General features: G+C 37.3%; 2 protein-coding genes across 2 annotated transcripts in view; one reads left to right on the top strand and one right to left on the bottom strand.

Annotated features, from left to right (window-relative positions):
- The window catches only part of LOC132558034 (bridge-like lipid transfer protein family member 3B), a gene marked incomplete at its 3' end in the record, with an annotated part of 71,611 nt that overhangs the window by 29,284 nt on the left and 25,368 nt on the right, over positions 1–16,959 (top strand). The window contains exons 9-10 of the mRNA XM_060222556.1: positions 71–172; positions 11,861–12,343. Of these exons, the coding sequence (XP_060078539.1) occupies positions 71–172; positions 11,861–12,343 (585 nt within the window). The remainder of the gene's footprint in view (positions 1–70; positions 173–11,860; positions 12,344–16,959) is intronic.
- On the bottom strand, positions 15,036–16,013 carry LOC132558033 (protein trapped in endoderm-1-like). Its single transcript, XM_060222554.1, has one exon. It carries the CDS (start codon positions 16,011–16,013, stop codon positions 15,036–15,038), a length of 978 nt encoding a protein of 325 aa, XP_060078537.1.

The following is a 16,959-nucleotide window of genomic DNA, read 5'->3' as shown; positions in this document are numbered from 1 at the left end:
GGGGACACAACCCTGACGACTTGATAAGTGATGGCTTGATTATTGAGGCAGAATTTTTTTTTTATGATAGATGTGCAAAACAACCCTAAACACAACAAGAGGATTGAGGGTGGTGCTATGCAAATCACTTTCAACAGGCTGTCTGTCGATATCTACCCTTTCAACCCAGCAGGTAAGACATTTTATGATTTATTTATGTCGTGTACTTGACCAGAAGACTGATTGACCATTGTTTGTTGACTTGCCAAGTGATTAACCCTCAATACTTGACCAGCCAGGTGGTTGATCAGCAGAGTGATGGACCATCAATACTTTACAGGTCGTGTTATTGACCATTAGTCCTTGACTTGCCGAGTATCTAACTGTCAATACTGGACTGGCTGAGTGATTGACCATCATAACTTGACCAACTGAGCGATTGACCATCATTACTTGACGAGCTGAGTGATTGATCATCAATACTTGACCAGCTGAGTGATTGACCATCAATACTGGACCAGCCGAGTGATTGACCATCATAACTTGACCAGCTGAGTGATTGACCATCAATACTTGACCAGCTAAGTGATTGACCATCATTACTTGACCAGCTGAGTGATTGACCATCATTACTTGACCAGCTGAGCGATTGACCATCATTACTTGACTAGCCAAGTTACTGACCATCAATACTTGACCAGCTGAGTAACTAACTGTCAATACTGGGCTGGAAGATTGATTGACCATCAGTACCTGATCAGCTGAGTGATTGGCTATCGATGTTTGACCAGCCGAGTGATTGACCACCATTGACCATTGTTACTTGACTATCACAGTGATTGACCAGCTGGGTGTCAATGACTTGATATGCTGCTTGATTCTGTGAGTTTTTTGCTGTTTCTGTTTAAGTTTGGTTTGTATCTGCAGTGCTAGAGATAATATCAACCAATCACTGTCCAATCAACTAGAGTTTAGTGATTGATGGTGTCTTGTCATGAAATTTATTTTTACAATCTTAGCTAGAAATTAAAGCACTGATTTTAGCTTATTAGACTTAAATACTTTTATTTCTGATAGAACAAATACATCTGTTAAATCTACAAAATTAGTTTTGTAAAATTTGGCCAATTTGAAATAAGTTTTGATTTTATCGTGGTTATTTTGCATGGAATTGGTATCATAAATGTGGTTATATATTTATATATATTTGCTGCTAAGCTTATCTGTTTAAGTTGATCCCAATAAGTAAACTAATATATCTGGGTCATATACTAAATTTTCCTTGATTTGATTGGAGTTATGTCCCCTCCATTGACAGCACCCAGTATATTTTCCTAATGTATATCATATATATATATATATATACCTGATAACAACACATGTAATCAGCTTTCTGTCACCACCTGCTAGTCGCTGTACTCCACGCCACAACGTATATTTCACATCCCTATCATACTCACAGGATTACCAATAAAAAAAAATTAAAATTAGGTTATGAAGAACAATCCATCTATTAAAGGTTTAAATTATGCGAGAACTGATGGTTTACTTTCTATTGTGGATTTTATTTCATATTTGACTCCGCAGATACATTTCACTGTAAGACCTTGTCTTAACTGACCTCTGGAAAAGGTGATCTTTCAAACTACAGCCTAAGACCATTTTGCCATACAAGATCTCGGCTCTTGTAGATTTTACAGTATTGTTATTACCTTCATGATCAAAGTTACAATAAATATCGGAATTCTGGTATAACTACTTAAACCATTTTAGTATAATAGTGACTGGTTTATACAAAGATAATATATTAAGAAATTAATGTTTTTTGTTGTAAAACATCAGAAATATATTAAAATTTGAAATGAAACCTCCTTGGTGGAGCTTTGGAAGTCTAAGGTGTGTTTTTTTATATGAAATAATGATTGAAAGAGTTAGCAACCTCCCTAATAAATTTTGTCAGATCTAATTAATAAAAACATCAAACAATTTTGATCCAACTATAGTAGAAAAACCCCCCCCCCCCCATATAGGTTCTGTCAAAAAAAAACCCAAAAAACTATCACAGAATTAACAAATATGTCATTCCCGCTGTGAAATATCAGTGATCTGATATCGTGGCCAAGAGTAGGATGTGGTGTGGAGGGTGGACGGCAGGCGATGGCTGACTTGGGTGTGTACTGTTATATATCCATGGCTCCTGGCTTTCAGATGAGGAGTTAATCATGTCACGTGGTGAGTTTGTCCATTAGTTAATGCATGTCCCCAAATATTTATTTTTACATGTATTATTTCTGTAGACAAAAGGAAAATCTCCTTTCAACAGATTGACTGCTAGCTGTGCCATCAGAATTCAAAGTTGCTTTTGTGTAGAACCGTTCGCTTATAAAACAGTGTCCTGACCATGTTATTGTCAAGCTGGTTACTTCCCCTATATCCACTCTCCTTTGTTAAATATGTAAACAAATTTAAAAAACAAAATTGACTTAGAATTTAATCAAAAATTTTTTTGGCAAAAAAAAAAAAAATAGTTTAAAAAAAGAAATCATATGTAATTTTTTTTTTTTTTTTGCTTTATGAATATTTTGGTGGTTTAGTAGAGATTAGTTTTGTTTTTGAATGCTTCTATAATTTTTTATAATTGTTTTCTGCCGTTGGTAGGATGCATGACTTCTAAACTTTCATTCACAGTGGATCAATGTTGTGCTAGCGAACTTGTGTACCCATATTTGCAGACATGATAAGAGATATAACATCTGATACAGATATATACACCTATTTGGATGTGCCCCACCATGATATGAAGGATTGCCCCAGTCTCTTTGTCTGTGATTTCTGTAGAAAAAAAAAATCATCATTTATGCTCAAACTTGTGTGATGATAAATATTCAAATAGTAGCATAGTTTTTTTCAGATTGCCTCTGAGGCTAAGGTTACCTTATATGAAGGTCATCAGAGGCTTAAGTCAATTTAGGTTAAGGTCATCTGTGTTCAAGGTCATTGCTTCAATAAAAGACAATTTCATTGCAGTGTCATCTTCCATGTTTTGCCTTTTTAATGATCAATGGTCATAAAGAAACTAAAATTTCAAGACATATGATCAAACACAACTTCACATCTAACATTTTACATCCAAAGAATTTAGATTACACAACAGACCTAGTACTGCTTTGTCTTGTTCATATTACCTATGGCTGCAATGAGTATGCTGGTCACCCGAGTCAGTATTACCTAGTTCTATTGTAAAGTTCACTATAAAATGTTTCTAAGTACCTCTGTGCACTTGTTGGCTGTCTGTTGAGAAGAAACAATGTTTAATATACACGTAAATATATAAATCTGCTGTATGAAGGACTACATTGTTGCACTGATGGTTGACACTTTCTCATGGCCAAGAAACATGCAACAGCCTTAAACTAAAACTCAGAATTCCTCAATATACACAGCCATGACACCTTGAACATATACACAACATGGCGTCCCTGATCGAAACCTTGAACATATATACAACATGGCTTCCCTGATCAAAGCGTATGATAATTGTAATTCTATGAAGTCTGAAAACACATTGTAATAGTCATTTCCCCAACATCGTCAATAATGTCCAGACTACTATGTAAGTCTAAATGATGTTGATTAGCCAACAATACTTGAAAAACCAGCGTTTATCACCAATTTGAATTTGTGGTGATCACGTTACTGAAAATTGCAGGTCGAGGGTGTCAATGATAAGTACCCCGAGGTGAAAAATTGTGTACTTGTGACAGCCCTAATATCACAATGAAACACATTTTTCATGTTTTATTAACATTTTCAAACTCATCTCGTGAAGGTCTGCAATTGCTAGATACAAAGTTTGTGCGTATCATATTAGTTAAGTTGGAGTTTGCAAGATAACCTTAGCTGACTCAGGGTTGTAAAACTAGAAATAAGCAAATAAATATGAAGTACATGTTTATATGTAGTTTAATGACATGAAAATTAAGTGTTATTCTTTAGCTCAGCTTTGCCCAAAGAACCATGTGGGTTTAGACCATGCTACAGCATAGTGTTATCCAAACAACTTCTTTTAGTAAAGAAGAAGGGATACGTTGTCATTTTGGCCTATAATTTCCTCATTTTAATCTCAATTAAGTTAGTGAAAAGAATGTAACCTCAAGCTTGGTTACATGAGTCAGATTTGTGTGTCCCATGAGTCAGATTTGTGTGTCACCTGAGTCAGATTTGTGTGTCACCTGAGTCAGATTTTTGTGTCACAGAAGTCAGATTTGTGTGTCACCTGAGTCAGATTTGTGTGTCGCATGAGTCAGGTTTGTTTGTCACATGAGTCAGAATTGTGTGTCACAGGAGTCAGATTTGTGTGTCCCATGAGTCAGATTTGTGTGTCACCTGAGTCAGATTTGTGTGTCGCATGAGTCAGGTTTGTTGGTCACATGAGTCAGAATTGTGTGTCACAGGAGTCAGATTTTTGTGTCACATGAGTCAGAATTGTGTGTCACAGGAGTCAGATTTTTGTGTCACATGAGTCAGATTTATGTGTCACATGAGTCAGCTTTGTTTGTCACATGAGTCAGAATTGTGTGTCACAGGAGTCAGATTTGTGTGTCACAAATGATTGTCCAGCATCTGTTCAAACTCAGAAAAAATTATCCCCCTCTAAACAGTATGATGCCCTAGCCATTATACGGAGGGGATATTATTGATAGTCATGCCTGTCCCTTATCCCATCCAATCTGTGAAGCCACATTCAGAAGTGATATCAAATATTTGAGAACCTCTCAACAGTTTTAGCTCATATTTCCTCAAATGTATCGTAACATCAAATTCTACTCCTGATCTGATTCTAGTATGTATAACAGTAGGAGTAGTCATGTCTTACAGACATTTTCTGAATGAAAAGTTAAAAAGAAATATCTTGTATACTATTTAATATCTGCAGATTATATAGGTATAGATTTAACTAGTCAATCTGAAACACATTGATCTGTTGAAGGCTGTTTGATTTTCCTACCAGGTGTCCTGGGTATTGGTGTATTCTACTGCCTGTAAATATTCCTATACTGTGGGTCATTGGTGAATTCTACTGTCTGTAAATATTCCTATACTGTGGGTCATTGGTGTATTCTACTGTCTGTAAATATTCCTATACTGTGGGTCATTGGTGTATTCTACTGTCTGTAAATATTCCTATACTGTGGGTCATTGGTGAATTCTACTGTCTGTAAATTTTCCTATACTGTGGGTCATTGGTGAATTCTACTGTCTGTAAATATTCCTATACTGTGGGTCATTGGTGAATTCTACTGTCTGTAAATATTCCTATACTGTGGGTCATTGGTGAATTCTACTGTCTGTAAATATTCCTATACTGTGGGTCATTGGTGAATTCTACTGTCTTTAAATATTCCTAAACTGTGGGTCATTGGTGAATTCTACCGTCTGTAAATATTCCTAAACTGTGGGTCATTGGTGAATTCTACCGTCTTTAAATATTCCTAAACTGTGGGTCATTGGTGAATTCTACTGTCTGTAAATATTCCTATACTGTGGGTCATTGGTGAATTCTACTGTCTGTAGATATTCCTAAACTATGGGTCATTGGTGAATTCTACTGTCTGTAAATATTCCTATACTGTGGGTCAATTGTGAATTCTACTGTGAATATACTGTGGGTCTTTGGTGAATTCTACTGTAAATATACTGTGGGTCATTTGTGAATTCTACTGTAAATATACTGTGGGTCATTGGTGAATTCTACTGTCTGTAAATATTCCTTTACTGTGGGTCATTGGTGAATTCTACTGTCTGTAAATATTCCTATACTGTGGGTCATTTGTGAATTCTACTGTAAATATACTGTGGGTTATTTGTGAATTCTACTCTCTGTAAATATTCCTATACTGTGGGTTATGGTGAATTCTACTGTCTGTAAATATTCCTATACTGTGGGTCATTTGTGAATTCTTCTGTGAATATACTGTGGGTCATTTGTGAATTCTACTGTAAATATACTGTGGGTTATGGTGAATTCTACTGTCTGTAAATATTCCTATACTGTGGGTCATTTGTGAATTCTACTGTGAATATACTGTGGGTCTTTGGTGAATTCTACTGTCTGTAAATATTCCTATACTGTGGGTCATTTGTGAATTCTACTGTCAATATACTGTGGGTTATTTGTGAATTCTACTCTCTGTAAATATTCCTATACTGTGGGTTATGGTGAATTCTACTGTCTGTAAATATTCCTATACTGTGGGTCATTTGTGAATTCTACTGTGAATATACTGTGGGTCATTTGTGAATTCTACTGTAAATATACTGTGGGTTATGGTGAATTCTACTCTCTGTAAATATTCCTATACTGTGGGTCATTTGTGAATTCTACTGTAAATATACTGTGGGTTATGGTGAATTCTACTGTCTGTAAATATTCCTATACTGTGGGTCATTTGTGAATTCTACTGTGAATATACTGTGGGTCTTTGGTGAATTCTACTGTCTGTAAATATTCCTATACTGTGGGTCATTTGTGAATTCTACTGTAAATATACTGTGGGTCATTGGTGAATTCTACTGTCTGTAAATATTCCTATACTGTGGGTCATTTGTGAATTCTGCTGTGAATAAACTGTGGGTCATTTGTGAATTCTACTGTAAATATACTGTGGGTCATTGGTGAATTCTACTGTCTGTAAATATTCCTATACTGTGGGTCATTTGTGAATTCTGCTGTGAATATACTGTGGGTCTTTGGTGAATTCTACTGTCTGTAAATATTCCTATACTGTGGGTCATTTGTGAATTCTACTGTGAATATACTGTGGGTCTTTGGTGAATTCTACTGTCTGTAAATATTCCTATACTGTGGGTCATTTGTGAATTCTACTGTGAATATACTGTGGGTCATTTGTGAATTCTACTGTCTGTAAATATTCCTATACTGTGGGTCATTTCTGAATGCTACTGTGAATATACTGTGGGTCATTGGTGAATTCAGTTGTCATAGTCTTTCTTGTGTTTGATTTCAAAGTGGAGACAGGTATCCAATATCTAATATCCCAGTGGAGACAGATCACCCACATTTGATATCCTAATGGAGACAGATCTTCCACATCTAACATCCCAGTCGAGACAGATCACCCACATTTGATATCCTAATGGAGACAGATCACCCACATTTGATATCCCAGTGGAGACAGATAACCCATATCTGATATCCCAGTGAAGACAGATCACCCACATTTGATATCCTAATGGAGACAGATCACCCACATCTGATATCCCAATGGAGACAGATCACCCACATTTGATATCCTAATGGAGACAGATCACCCACATTTGATATCCCAGTGGAGACAGATCACCCACATTTGATATCCTAATGGAGACAGATCACCCACATTTGATATCCCAGTAGAGACAGATCACCCACATTTGATATCCCAGTGGAGACTGATCACCCACATTTGATATCCTAATGGAGACAGATCACCCACATTTGATATCCCAGTGGAGACTGATCACCAAAATTTGATATCCTAATGGAGACAGATCACCCACATTTGATATCCCAGTGGAGAAAGATCACCCACATTTGATATCCCAGTGGAGACAGATCACCCACATCTGATATCCCAGTGAAGACAGATCACCCACATTTGATATCCTAATGGAGACAGATCACCCACATCTGATATCCCAGTGGAGACTGATCACCCACATTTGATATCCTAATGGAGACAGATCACCCACATCTGATATCCCAGTGAAGACAGATCACCCACATTTGATATCCTAATGGAGACAGATCACCCACATTTGATATCCTAATGGAGACAGATCTCCCACATTTGATATCCCAGTGGAGACTGTTCACCCACATTTGATATCCTAATGGAGACTGATCACCCACATTTGATAACCTAATGGAGTCAGATCTCTCACATTTGATATCCCAGTGGAAACTGATCACCCACATCTGATATCCCAGTGAAGGAAGATCTTCCACATCTGATCTCCCAGTGGAGACAGATCTCCAACATCTGATATCCCAGTGGAGACAGATCACCCACATTTGATATCCCAGTGGAGACAGATTTCCCACATTTGATATCCCAGTGGAGACATGTCTTCCACATTTGATATCCCAGTGGAGACAGGTCACCCACATTTGATATCCCAGTGGAGACAGATTTCCCACATTTGATATCCCAGTGGAGACAGATCTCCAACATCTGATATCCCAGTGGAGACAGATCACCCACATTTGATATCCCAGTGGAGACAGATCACCCACATTTGATATGCCAGTGGAGACAGATTTCCCACATTTGATATCCCAGTGGAGACAGATCACCCACATTTGATATGCCAGTGGAGACAGATTTCCCACATTTTATATCCCAGTGGAGACATGTCACCCACATTTGATATCCCAGTGGAGACAGATCACCCACATTTGATATGCCAGTGGAGACAGATTTCCCACATTTGATATCCCAGTGGAGACATGTCTCCCACATTTGATATGCCAGTGGAGACAGATCTCAAACCATTGATATCCCAGTGAAGGAAGATCTCAAATCTTTGATATCCCAGTGGAGACAGATCTCCCACATTTGATATCCCAGTGAAGGAAGATCTCAAATCTTTGATATCCCAGTGGACAGATTACAGGAATCATTGAAAGCTACTCTACTAGACATTGCTTGTGAATTATATATGATTCCTATTGTGCCTTCTTTGTAATGTTATGTAAAGGTGTAAGGAGATATGTTTTTGATAGAAATAGGTCTGCTTTACTCATAATTCTGTCATGTATAATGTACTTCCAACTTAAGTTATCATTTGGTGCCCAGTAATGTAATCTTCATATCTGTCTGTTATTTGTGAGGAAGTGTGTTTTTGATACACAGCTTTGATAGCTGAGGCAGTAGACATTTGGCCTACACACCCTGTGGTGAAGATCTGAGCTGTGTCTCTAGTTCAACTTTTCCTCTCCGTGGCAGTTTGTGAATCTCAGAAAGTAGAAAAACAGACTGATGGGTACTATGGTGGTTATATCCTCAGATTTTAATTGCTCTGGATGGCATGTAATGGGCCTCCAGTATGTTGTTCTTTGTGGTAGGTAGGTAGCCTTCAGCTACTCTAAAGTGCCCCGCCCCCTCAATGACTCTGGTTGTTGATAGAGTGAAAAACCCGGGAAACAAACAGACAATCCTGAAATGTAATTATGTCCTTCTGTTATGTCATCAAAATGCTCAATTCTGCCTAATTAAGTAAAATGTTAGTTGATTTGATGAATTGTCATCAGCATGTTATATTTAGAAAAATAACATTTTTAGATTGAGCTAAATGTGTGCAAAATTAATTTATGGTTATTTTGGGAGTATAAAGCTACACAATAAAATTATTTTTGTCGTATAACTTGACTAATACACCATTTTCATGACTAATTTGATGAAAATGATAAAATTTTGTTATGATGTTTCAGTTGTAAAATTAATTAAACTTTGTTTTGTTAGATTATGTGAATTAGTTGGATTGAGTTTGAAGGAGGTAGTTATAAGTCCCCTACTAGTGTGACTGTGGGAGACTACAGTTTTCCTCTCTGTCTGTCCGTCCAACCATTCACCAGTCTGTGTCTCCTACTGGTGTGACTGTGGGAGTTTTCCTCTCTATCCGTCTGTCCAACCATTCACCAGTCTGTGTCCCCTACTGGTGTGACTTTGGGAGTCTAGTTTTCCTCTCTATCTGTCTGTCCAACCATTCACCAGTCTGTGTCCCCTACTGGTGTGACTGTGGGAGACTACAGTTTTCCTCTCTATCTGTCTGTCCAACCATTCACTAGTCTGTGTCCCCTACTGGTGCAACTGTGGGAGACTACAGTTTTCCTCTCTGTCTGTCTGTCCAACCATTCACCAGTCTGTGTCCCCTACTAGTGTGACTGTGGGAGACTACAGTTTTCCTCTCTGTCTGTCCCTCCAACCATTCACCAGTCTGTGTCCCCTACTGGTGTGACTGTGGGAGTTTTCCTCTCTATCTGTCCGTCCAACCATTCACCAGTCTGTGTCCCCTACTGGTGTGACTGTGGGAGTTTTCCTCTCTATCTGTCTGTCCAACCATTCACCAGTCTGTGTCCCCTACTGGTGTGACTGTGGGTCCCCTACTGGTGTGAGACTACAGGTCTGTGTCCCCTACTGGTGTGACTGTGGGAGTTTTCCTCTCTATCTGTCTGTCCAACCATTCACCAGTCTGTGTCCCCTACTGGTGTGATTGTGGGGGACTACAGTGTTCCTCTCATCTGTCCGTCCAACCATTCACCAGTCGGTGTCCCCTACTGGTGCGACTGTGGGAGTTTTCCTCTCTATCTGTCTGTCCAACCATTCACCAGTCTGTGTCCCCTACTGATGCGACTGTGGGAGAGTACAGTTTTCCTTTCTCTACGTGTCCGTCCAACCATTCACCAGCCTGTCATTGCGACAGTGAATGTTAATAAGTGTTCTAGCAGCTTCATTCCTTGAGGGATTCTCATCAAGCTTCACACACTTATCAAGCACCAGAATATCTTGTACGAGGTATAAGGTCTTTGGTTTAAGGTCATTGGCAATTAATATTTTTACAAAATAACTGTCCGTGCCCTAGCGGCTTCATTCCATGAAGGATTTTCATCAAACTTCACACATATATAAAGCTTCAAATTATCTTTTAAAAGTAGCTGTTCAAATGTTGTTGGGTCAAGATCAGAGTATCCCTATTACTATGTATAAAGTCATTGTCAGTGATGTAGCTTGTAGGGCCAGTAAGGGACATGTATTGCTTTAACAATAATCAGTATGATTATTCTCATTATTTTTTGTGACATTTAGAGTAAAAATGATAGTCAGTGTTATATATTGGTATGTGTTGTTGAATATTATAAAGGAAAATGTGGCTGAGATGATGAAATATTCACTGTAACATTTACATTATATCTTTGTTTTGTTTTTAATGTTCAGCTATGTGATTTTTATAAAGGACAAATTGACACGTACATCTTTCAGACAAAGTTGTTGTCTGTTTCAACACAAATACAAGTAATATTTTATGCATGAATTCCAAAGATTATTTTAAAAATGAGTATGTGCATGACTTTTTCTTAAAGTCAATTGACAGATGCCAAAGATTTACCAGATGATTGACAGAAATTATAGAGTAGAGATTTATCAGAAAATTGACAAAAAATCAATTAGCTGTGATTTACAAGGTGATTGACACATGTTGTGTTTTAAAGATTTATCTGATAAACAGACAGAAATTATATGGCAGAGATTTACCAGATAATTGACAAATATTGTATGACAGATTTACGAGATAATTGACAAATATTGTAAGGAAGGCATTTATCACTGTAACACCCCTCACTATTTAACCTATGATATTACAAACTACCTATTTATATTTGATGTCACACATGACTTGTTAATGATGTCACACATGACATGTTAATGTTGTCGCACATTACTTGTTAATGATGTCACACATGACTTGTTAATGATATCACACATTACTTGTTAATGAGGTCACACATGTCTTGTTAATGATGTCACACATGACTTGTTAATGATGTCACACATGACATGTTAATGATGTCACACATGACTTGTTAAAGATGTCACACATTACTTGTTAATGATGTCACACATGATTTGTTCATCTATTATGTCACACACGACTTGTTCATCTGTTATGTCACCCATGGCTTGCTTCAAATCTATGTCACACCTAACCTGTTGATCTATGATGATATGTATTACTGATGTCACACCTGATTTGTTTATTGATGATGTCACACATGACTTACTTCAAATATATAATGTCAGCACTGATTTGTATATGATAGGTGGAGAGAGGAAACACTGGTACCGATATATGGACAACCAAGGATCTCGAAACTTTTGGGTCCAGCAGCTGTTTTCTGCCTTCAAACAGGAAGTAGCTCAGGCCCGTGAAACATGCTGTGTCGCCTCCCCCACACAGTCACCCGCTCACGAACCCGCCAATCAGAAACCAGAGAAACCACAGCCAGTGAATCAGAATCCTAGCGGAAGTAGATCTCCGCCACCTCCACCTCCCTCGCACCAACAAGTCCCACCCATCCGAGTGCCAAGCCAACGTCCACGCACCACCAAGTTACTGGAAAGTTGTACTGTCCTCAAGATAGAAGAGTTTATCATCTATCAGGTGTCAACTGCGGACAACAAACGTAACACGCCCAGCAAGTTCCTCAGCTCGGACAAGAAGCAGCTCCATCTCCCAACAGACATGTCAGTATTACATATGGAGTATACAGACTACTTCTTCCCTGAAGGGATCAACTACCCAGGTAAGATGACATTCTTTTAAACACCTTCAAAGTATACCAGTACAATGATATCTGTCTCAATATTACTTCTGATTGGTCTGTTTAAATGTCATACTATGAGAATAGGATTTTCATGGAAATTTGTCAACTGATATTGTTTGATTCATATATATGTTTCACAATATTGTTGAACCCCACATGTCAAATGATGTATATCACATGTCAAATGATGTATATCACATGTCAAATGATGCATATCACATGTCAAATGATATATATCACATGTCAAATGATATATATCACATGTCAAATGATGTATATCACATGTCAAATGATGCATATCACATGTCAAATGATATATATCACATGTCAAATGATGTATATCACATGTCAAATGATGCATATCACATGTCAAATGATATATATCACATGTCAAATGATGCATATCACATGTCAAATGATGCATATCACATGTCAAATAATGCATATCACATGTCAAATGATGCATATCACATGTCAAATGGTACATGTCAACTGTCAAATGGTACAAAATAGATATCAGGCATCAAATGAAACATACCAATTGACTGTCAAATGATACAAAATAGAAATTGACTGTCAAACAGTATACATCATCTGCCAAATGATACAAAATGGCCATCAAGTGTCTTAAAGTACAAACCCACTGTCAAGTGATTCAAAATAGATATCAGATGAAACAGTACAAGCCCACCATCATCAGAAGGTGGGCTGTTTAATTCAACCTTTGTCTGTGGACCATCAACCCTTTTCCGTTCATCTGTAAACCATTTTTTTTTTTGTTATCACAATTTCTTGAGAAGTACGGAATGGATCATTTTCAGATTTCCTATGTGAGTTCCCCTTGGTCTTTATTTGAATATTGTCCCATTTAAGGTTTGATCTGAAAAGTAGAACGGCCCTTTGGGACCTCTTATCTAAGCTGGTAGATATTGGGATGGAGACAAAATATGGTGTATATATATATCCACAATTAATTATGATGTATGGATGTGATTATAAACTGTCCGTATTCCGCTGTATCGATCATACAAATTGATACGTATTACACAATAGGATCCCCAACCTAATTATCAATCTACAAATGTTTGTGTGTCCTGTTACAGACAGATCCTGTTACGGAAAGATTCCATCAATAATATCCTTACATTTATTGATTATCGAGTTAAAATCAACAGCCAGGTGATGTTTCGATATCACATATCACGAGCGCCTGTGACAAAGACTTTTTATTTTAATCTGCGAGACTCCTGTTGCGAATTGATTTTGAAAGTGCTTACAGTCGCAATTTATATTTTAAACACGATACTCGTGTTTTGAATTCAGGCGTGACATTACATATGATTCTAGAGATTTCGATTTCCAGTCTGACTGGTAATTGTTAGGTCTGTCCTGGCCTGTGTTTACTGATGATGGCTGATAATAATCGGCTTGGCCTATAGGGGATATTGTATTATGTTGATCAACAATTCGTACAGTAAAGAAATACACATTAGTCCACAGACTATAAATCCCACAAAGTTAACGACCATAATTACAAAATCTCTCGTAATATCAATGCTAATGGTCTGTTTAGAAAGTTAGGAAATGATATGGACATTGTTAATGCTCCAGTTGCCAACCATGTTTAATTCCTAAACTGGAGTTGTATGTGTTGTATAATATACAAACTTGTCTTTATGATTTGTTGTATAATTTATAGACTAGAGTTCTAGGATTTCTTGTGTAACATCGAAATGAAATTTGTATGATTTAACTATAATATTACTAGTTATTGTAAAATCCCTATTTTAGTGGTTGTCTTATTTTAGCGGGGTTTTTTTTGTGGTGAAAGTATCTGGCTAAAATATGGTTGAGCTGATTGCACTTTCTGTATATTGTTTTACATAGAAATTATTTTTTGATGCCCAAATTGCCCAACAGTGATAACATAGATAAAAAAATGATTGTCCAAATTAGGTATGTTTACAGCTAGTGCACCAAGCCTGCTAATGTGAATATTTGGTCGCACACTCTATAGGAGATGTGTGAAATAAGGAGACGAATCAGTAATTGTAAGCATTTTTCAAGGTGGGATAGATGTTTGAACAGAATTAAATGATCAAGACTTTGTATGAACCTGAAGGTTAATAGTGTGTTGTCAACAGTCCAATATCAGTTGCAGTGAAAGTTTTAATTAATTTGGAGTTTATAAAATATATACAAATAATTGTTAGATTCAATGCTTTACTGAGCGAAAAATCAAAATTATCACAGAAAATCGGCTTCAATTATTTAACAATGTCACAAACATACTTAAAAAAATTTATACATATTTACCGAAAGTTTGGGACTTAGCTAAATATATTCATTCATAGATTTAATTTCATTATCTCTAATTGGTCATTTGAACAAGTATCAATAATATACTGACAGTTTTGAGTATAAAATTAAATCTTTCAAAAGACAACAAGGCTGGAAACTTCCCATCACACATGAACACATTGCTAAATATCATAAATAAAACACTATATATATTCATATATCTCCTCGGGAGATTATCTTTAAAACTCAGGATACTTAAAGCTATTGACACAGTTTCCATAACATTGTTTTCCTTATAGAGCCAGTTGTCATGACAGAAACATCATGTAACCTTTATGAATTCATCATGTACTTCATATAATGGCCAGCTTTAGGAAGTGGAATCATGTTTATAGCTGACAAGACAGGCATTACGAATGCGTGGGTTCATGATAGAATACACAAGAGGATTCACCAGACATCGAGCCCAACTCATATAGATAAATGTCAGGTGTAGCACTGGGCTATAGATCTTCATTTGGGGGTCCAGCACGGACATGACAATAAATGGCATGTACAAGAAAAAAAACGTGGTCAAAATAAGCATCACCATGACTACCAAGCGCATGTCCCGACGTGTATATTTTCCACTGAAAGTTGAAGAGTTTGATGTTCTTGACTTACTTCGTAAGGCATTGATTGTTTCCTTGCTAACCCAAAAACGGATAAGAATGCCGACGTAACAATACAGTATCACAGGAATGCTTGTAAGAAGAGCAAACGGAAGAAGGAACCGCTTGAAGGAGTTTTGCGCATAGAAGGGTTGACAAAAAAACCGGTTCGGGTCATATGCTAAACTGCCCCAGATCTCTGTGACCGGAAGCAGCAATACGATGGGGTAAATGGACCACGACAAAGCAATCATTTTTATAATGTTCCATCTACTGCTGTAGATTTGTTGGTACTTGCTGAAATGAACAACTATCAAGTACCTGTTGAGTGAGATAAGCACGAGTCCCAGTAACTCCGATCCTTTTATGCTATAGGCTAGGTAACCCATGAAACGACAGAAGCCCAGGTCTATTGCCTGTGGCGTGGAATCCGGAACAACGAATGACAGGATGGAAATGTAGGGAAGGCACGTCACACAGACCACCATGTTGTTTACGACAAGATTTAGAACAAATACCGTTCCCACATGTCTGTGTAACTTTGTCTTGAAAATGGCCACAATTATAGCCAGATTGGCAGGAAACCCGATGACAGCCGTGATGGTGGCAGCAATGTTATGGTAGAATCGTACACTATCTGGCACCAGCTGGAATGTGGTGTTAACATTTTCTGGTGAGGCAGTCACTAAAACATCCATTGTTAAGTTGTTGTTTAAAATCTTAGTTTTCAATATGTTTCTGAATGGTACTTTAATGCTGATGTTGGTATGTCCTCCATATTTATCTATAATCCTCACACTAACAGAATACAGGTCACATTTCAAAACTTACTGGAGGCTTTCTCAGCAGAAATGAAGGGCTGGTTTCAATTCCTCCTTAGTAAATAAGAAACCAGTTGCAATTTTCACAAGAATCAGTTGTCGTTTGGTTCTTTAGAATACATTTGATACTATATGAAGATATTTTCAAAGATCTTGGTTCATAAAAGAAAAATAGAGGATTAGTTTTTCCTTTTAGCATTAGATCATGAAAAATCCTCATTATACGGATTAACCCAGTAAGGAATTGAATAGTTTCAGTAAAATTCAGTACAATAAACACACATTAAGAGGTGGAAGGTTCCTTTGAACGTTTCAGGGCCAAATCACAAATAAGAACAGCCTTTTCACAAGCTTCAGTGAAATCGTTTGTAATAGGAAGCTAGCAGTCTGTCACTCTGTACATTGTATTCTGAGCTGGAAAGTATTAGTGACCAAATCCACCAGATATGCTTTGCTTGTGACACCTTCCTGTTGGTAGCTGCACTAGCTTGACACAACACAGATTCTGCCTCAGCTCACGTACTTGTCCCTCGTGTACTGGTGTCAATATCACTTGACAAGCTCTAGCTGTCCTCAAGAGGAGATGAATGTATTATGCTCTTTGAGTTTCAATGTTGATCAAATAATTTATATAAATTTTTCTGTCATTGGAACCAAATATTTATTTGATGAAATCTGTCCAGTAATTCTTCGGTACTTTGTGTGAACGGTTATACACAACGGTAAGGATATCATGGACAATGAGAACTTGATTCTGTGTCCACGGCTGTAATATCACCAAAATATTGACAGTGAAGTAATAGTGGTATCTGATCCAGCAGCT

The sequence above is a fragment of the Ylistrum balloti genome, unplaced genomic scaffold, assembly GCF_031769215.1.
Source record: "Ylistrum balloti isolate Yb309-2 unplaced genomic scaffold, AGI_CSIRO_Ybal_v1 Utg370746, whole genome shotgun sequence".
NCBI lineage: Eukaryota > Metazoa > Mollusca > Bivalvia > Pectinida > Pectinidae > Ylistrum > Ylistrum balloti.
The sequence above is the reverse complement of the archived record's forward strand: the minus strand, read 5'-3'. Positions and strand labels throughout refer to the sequence as shown.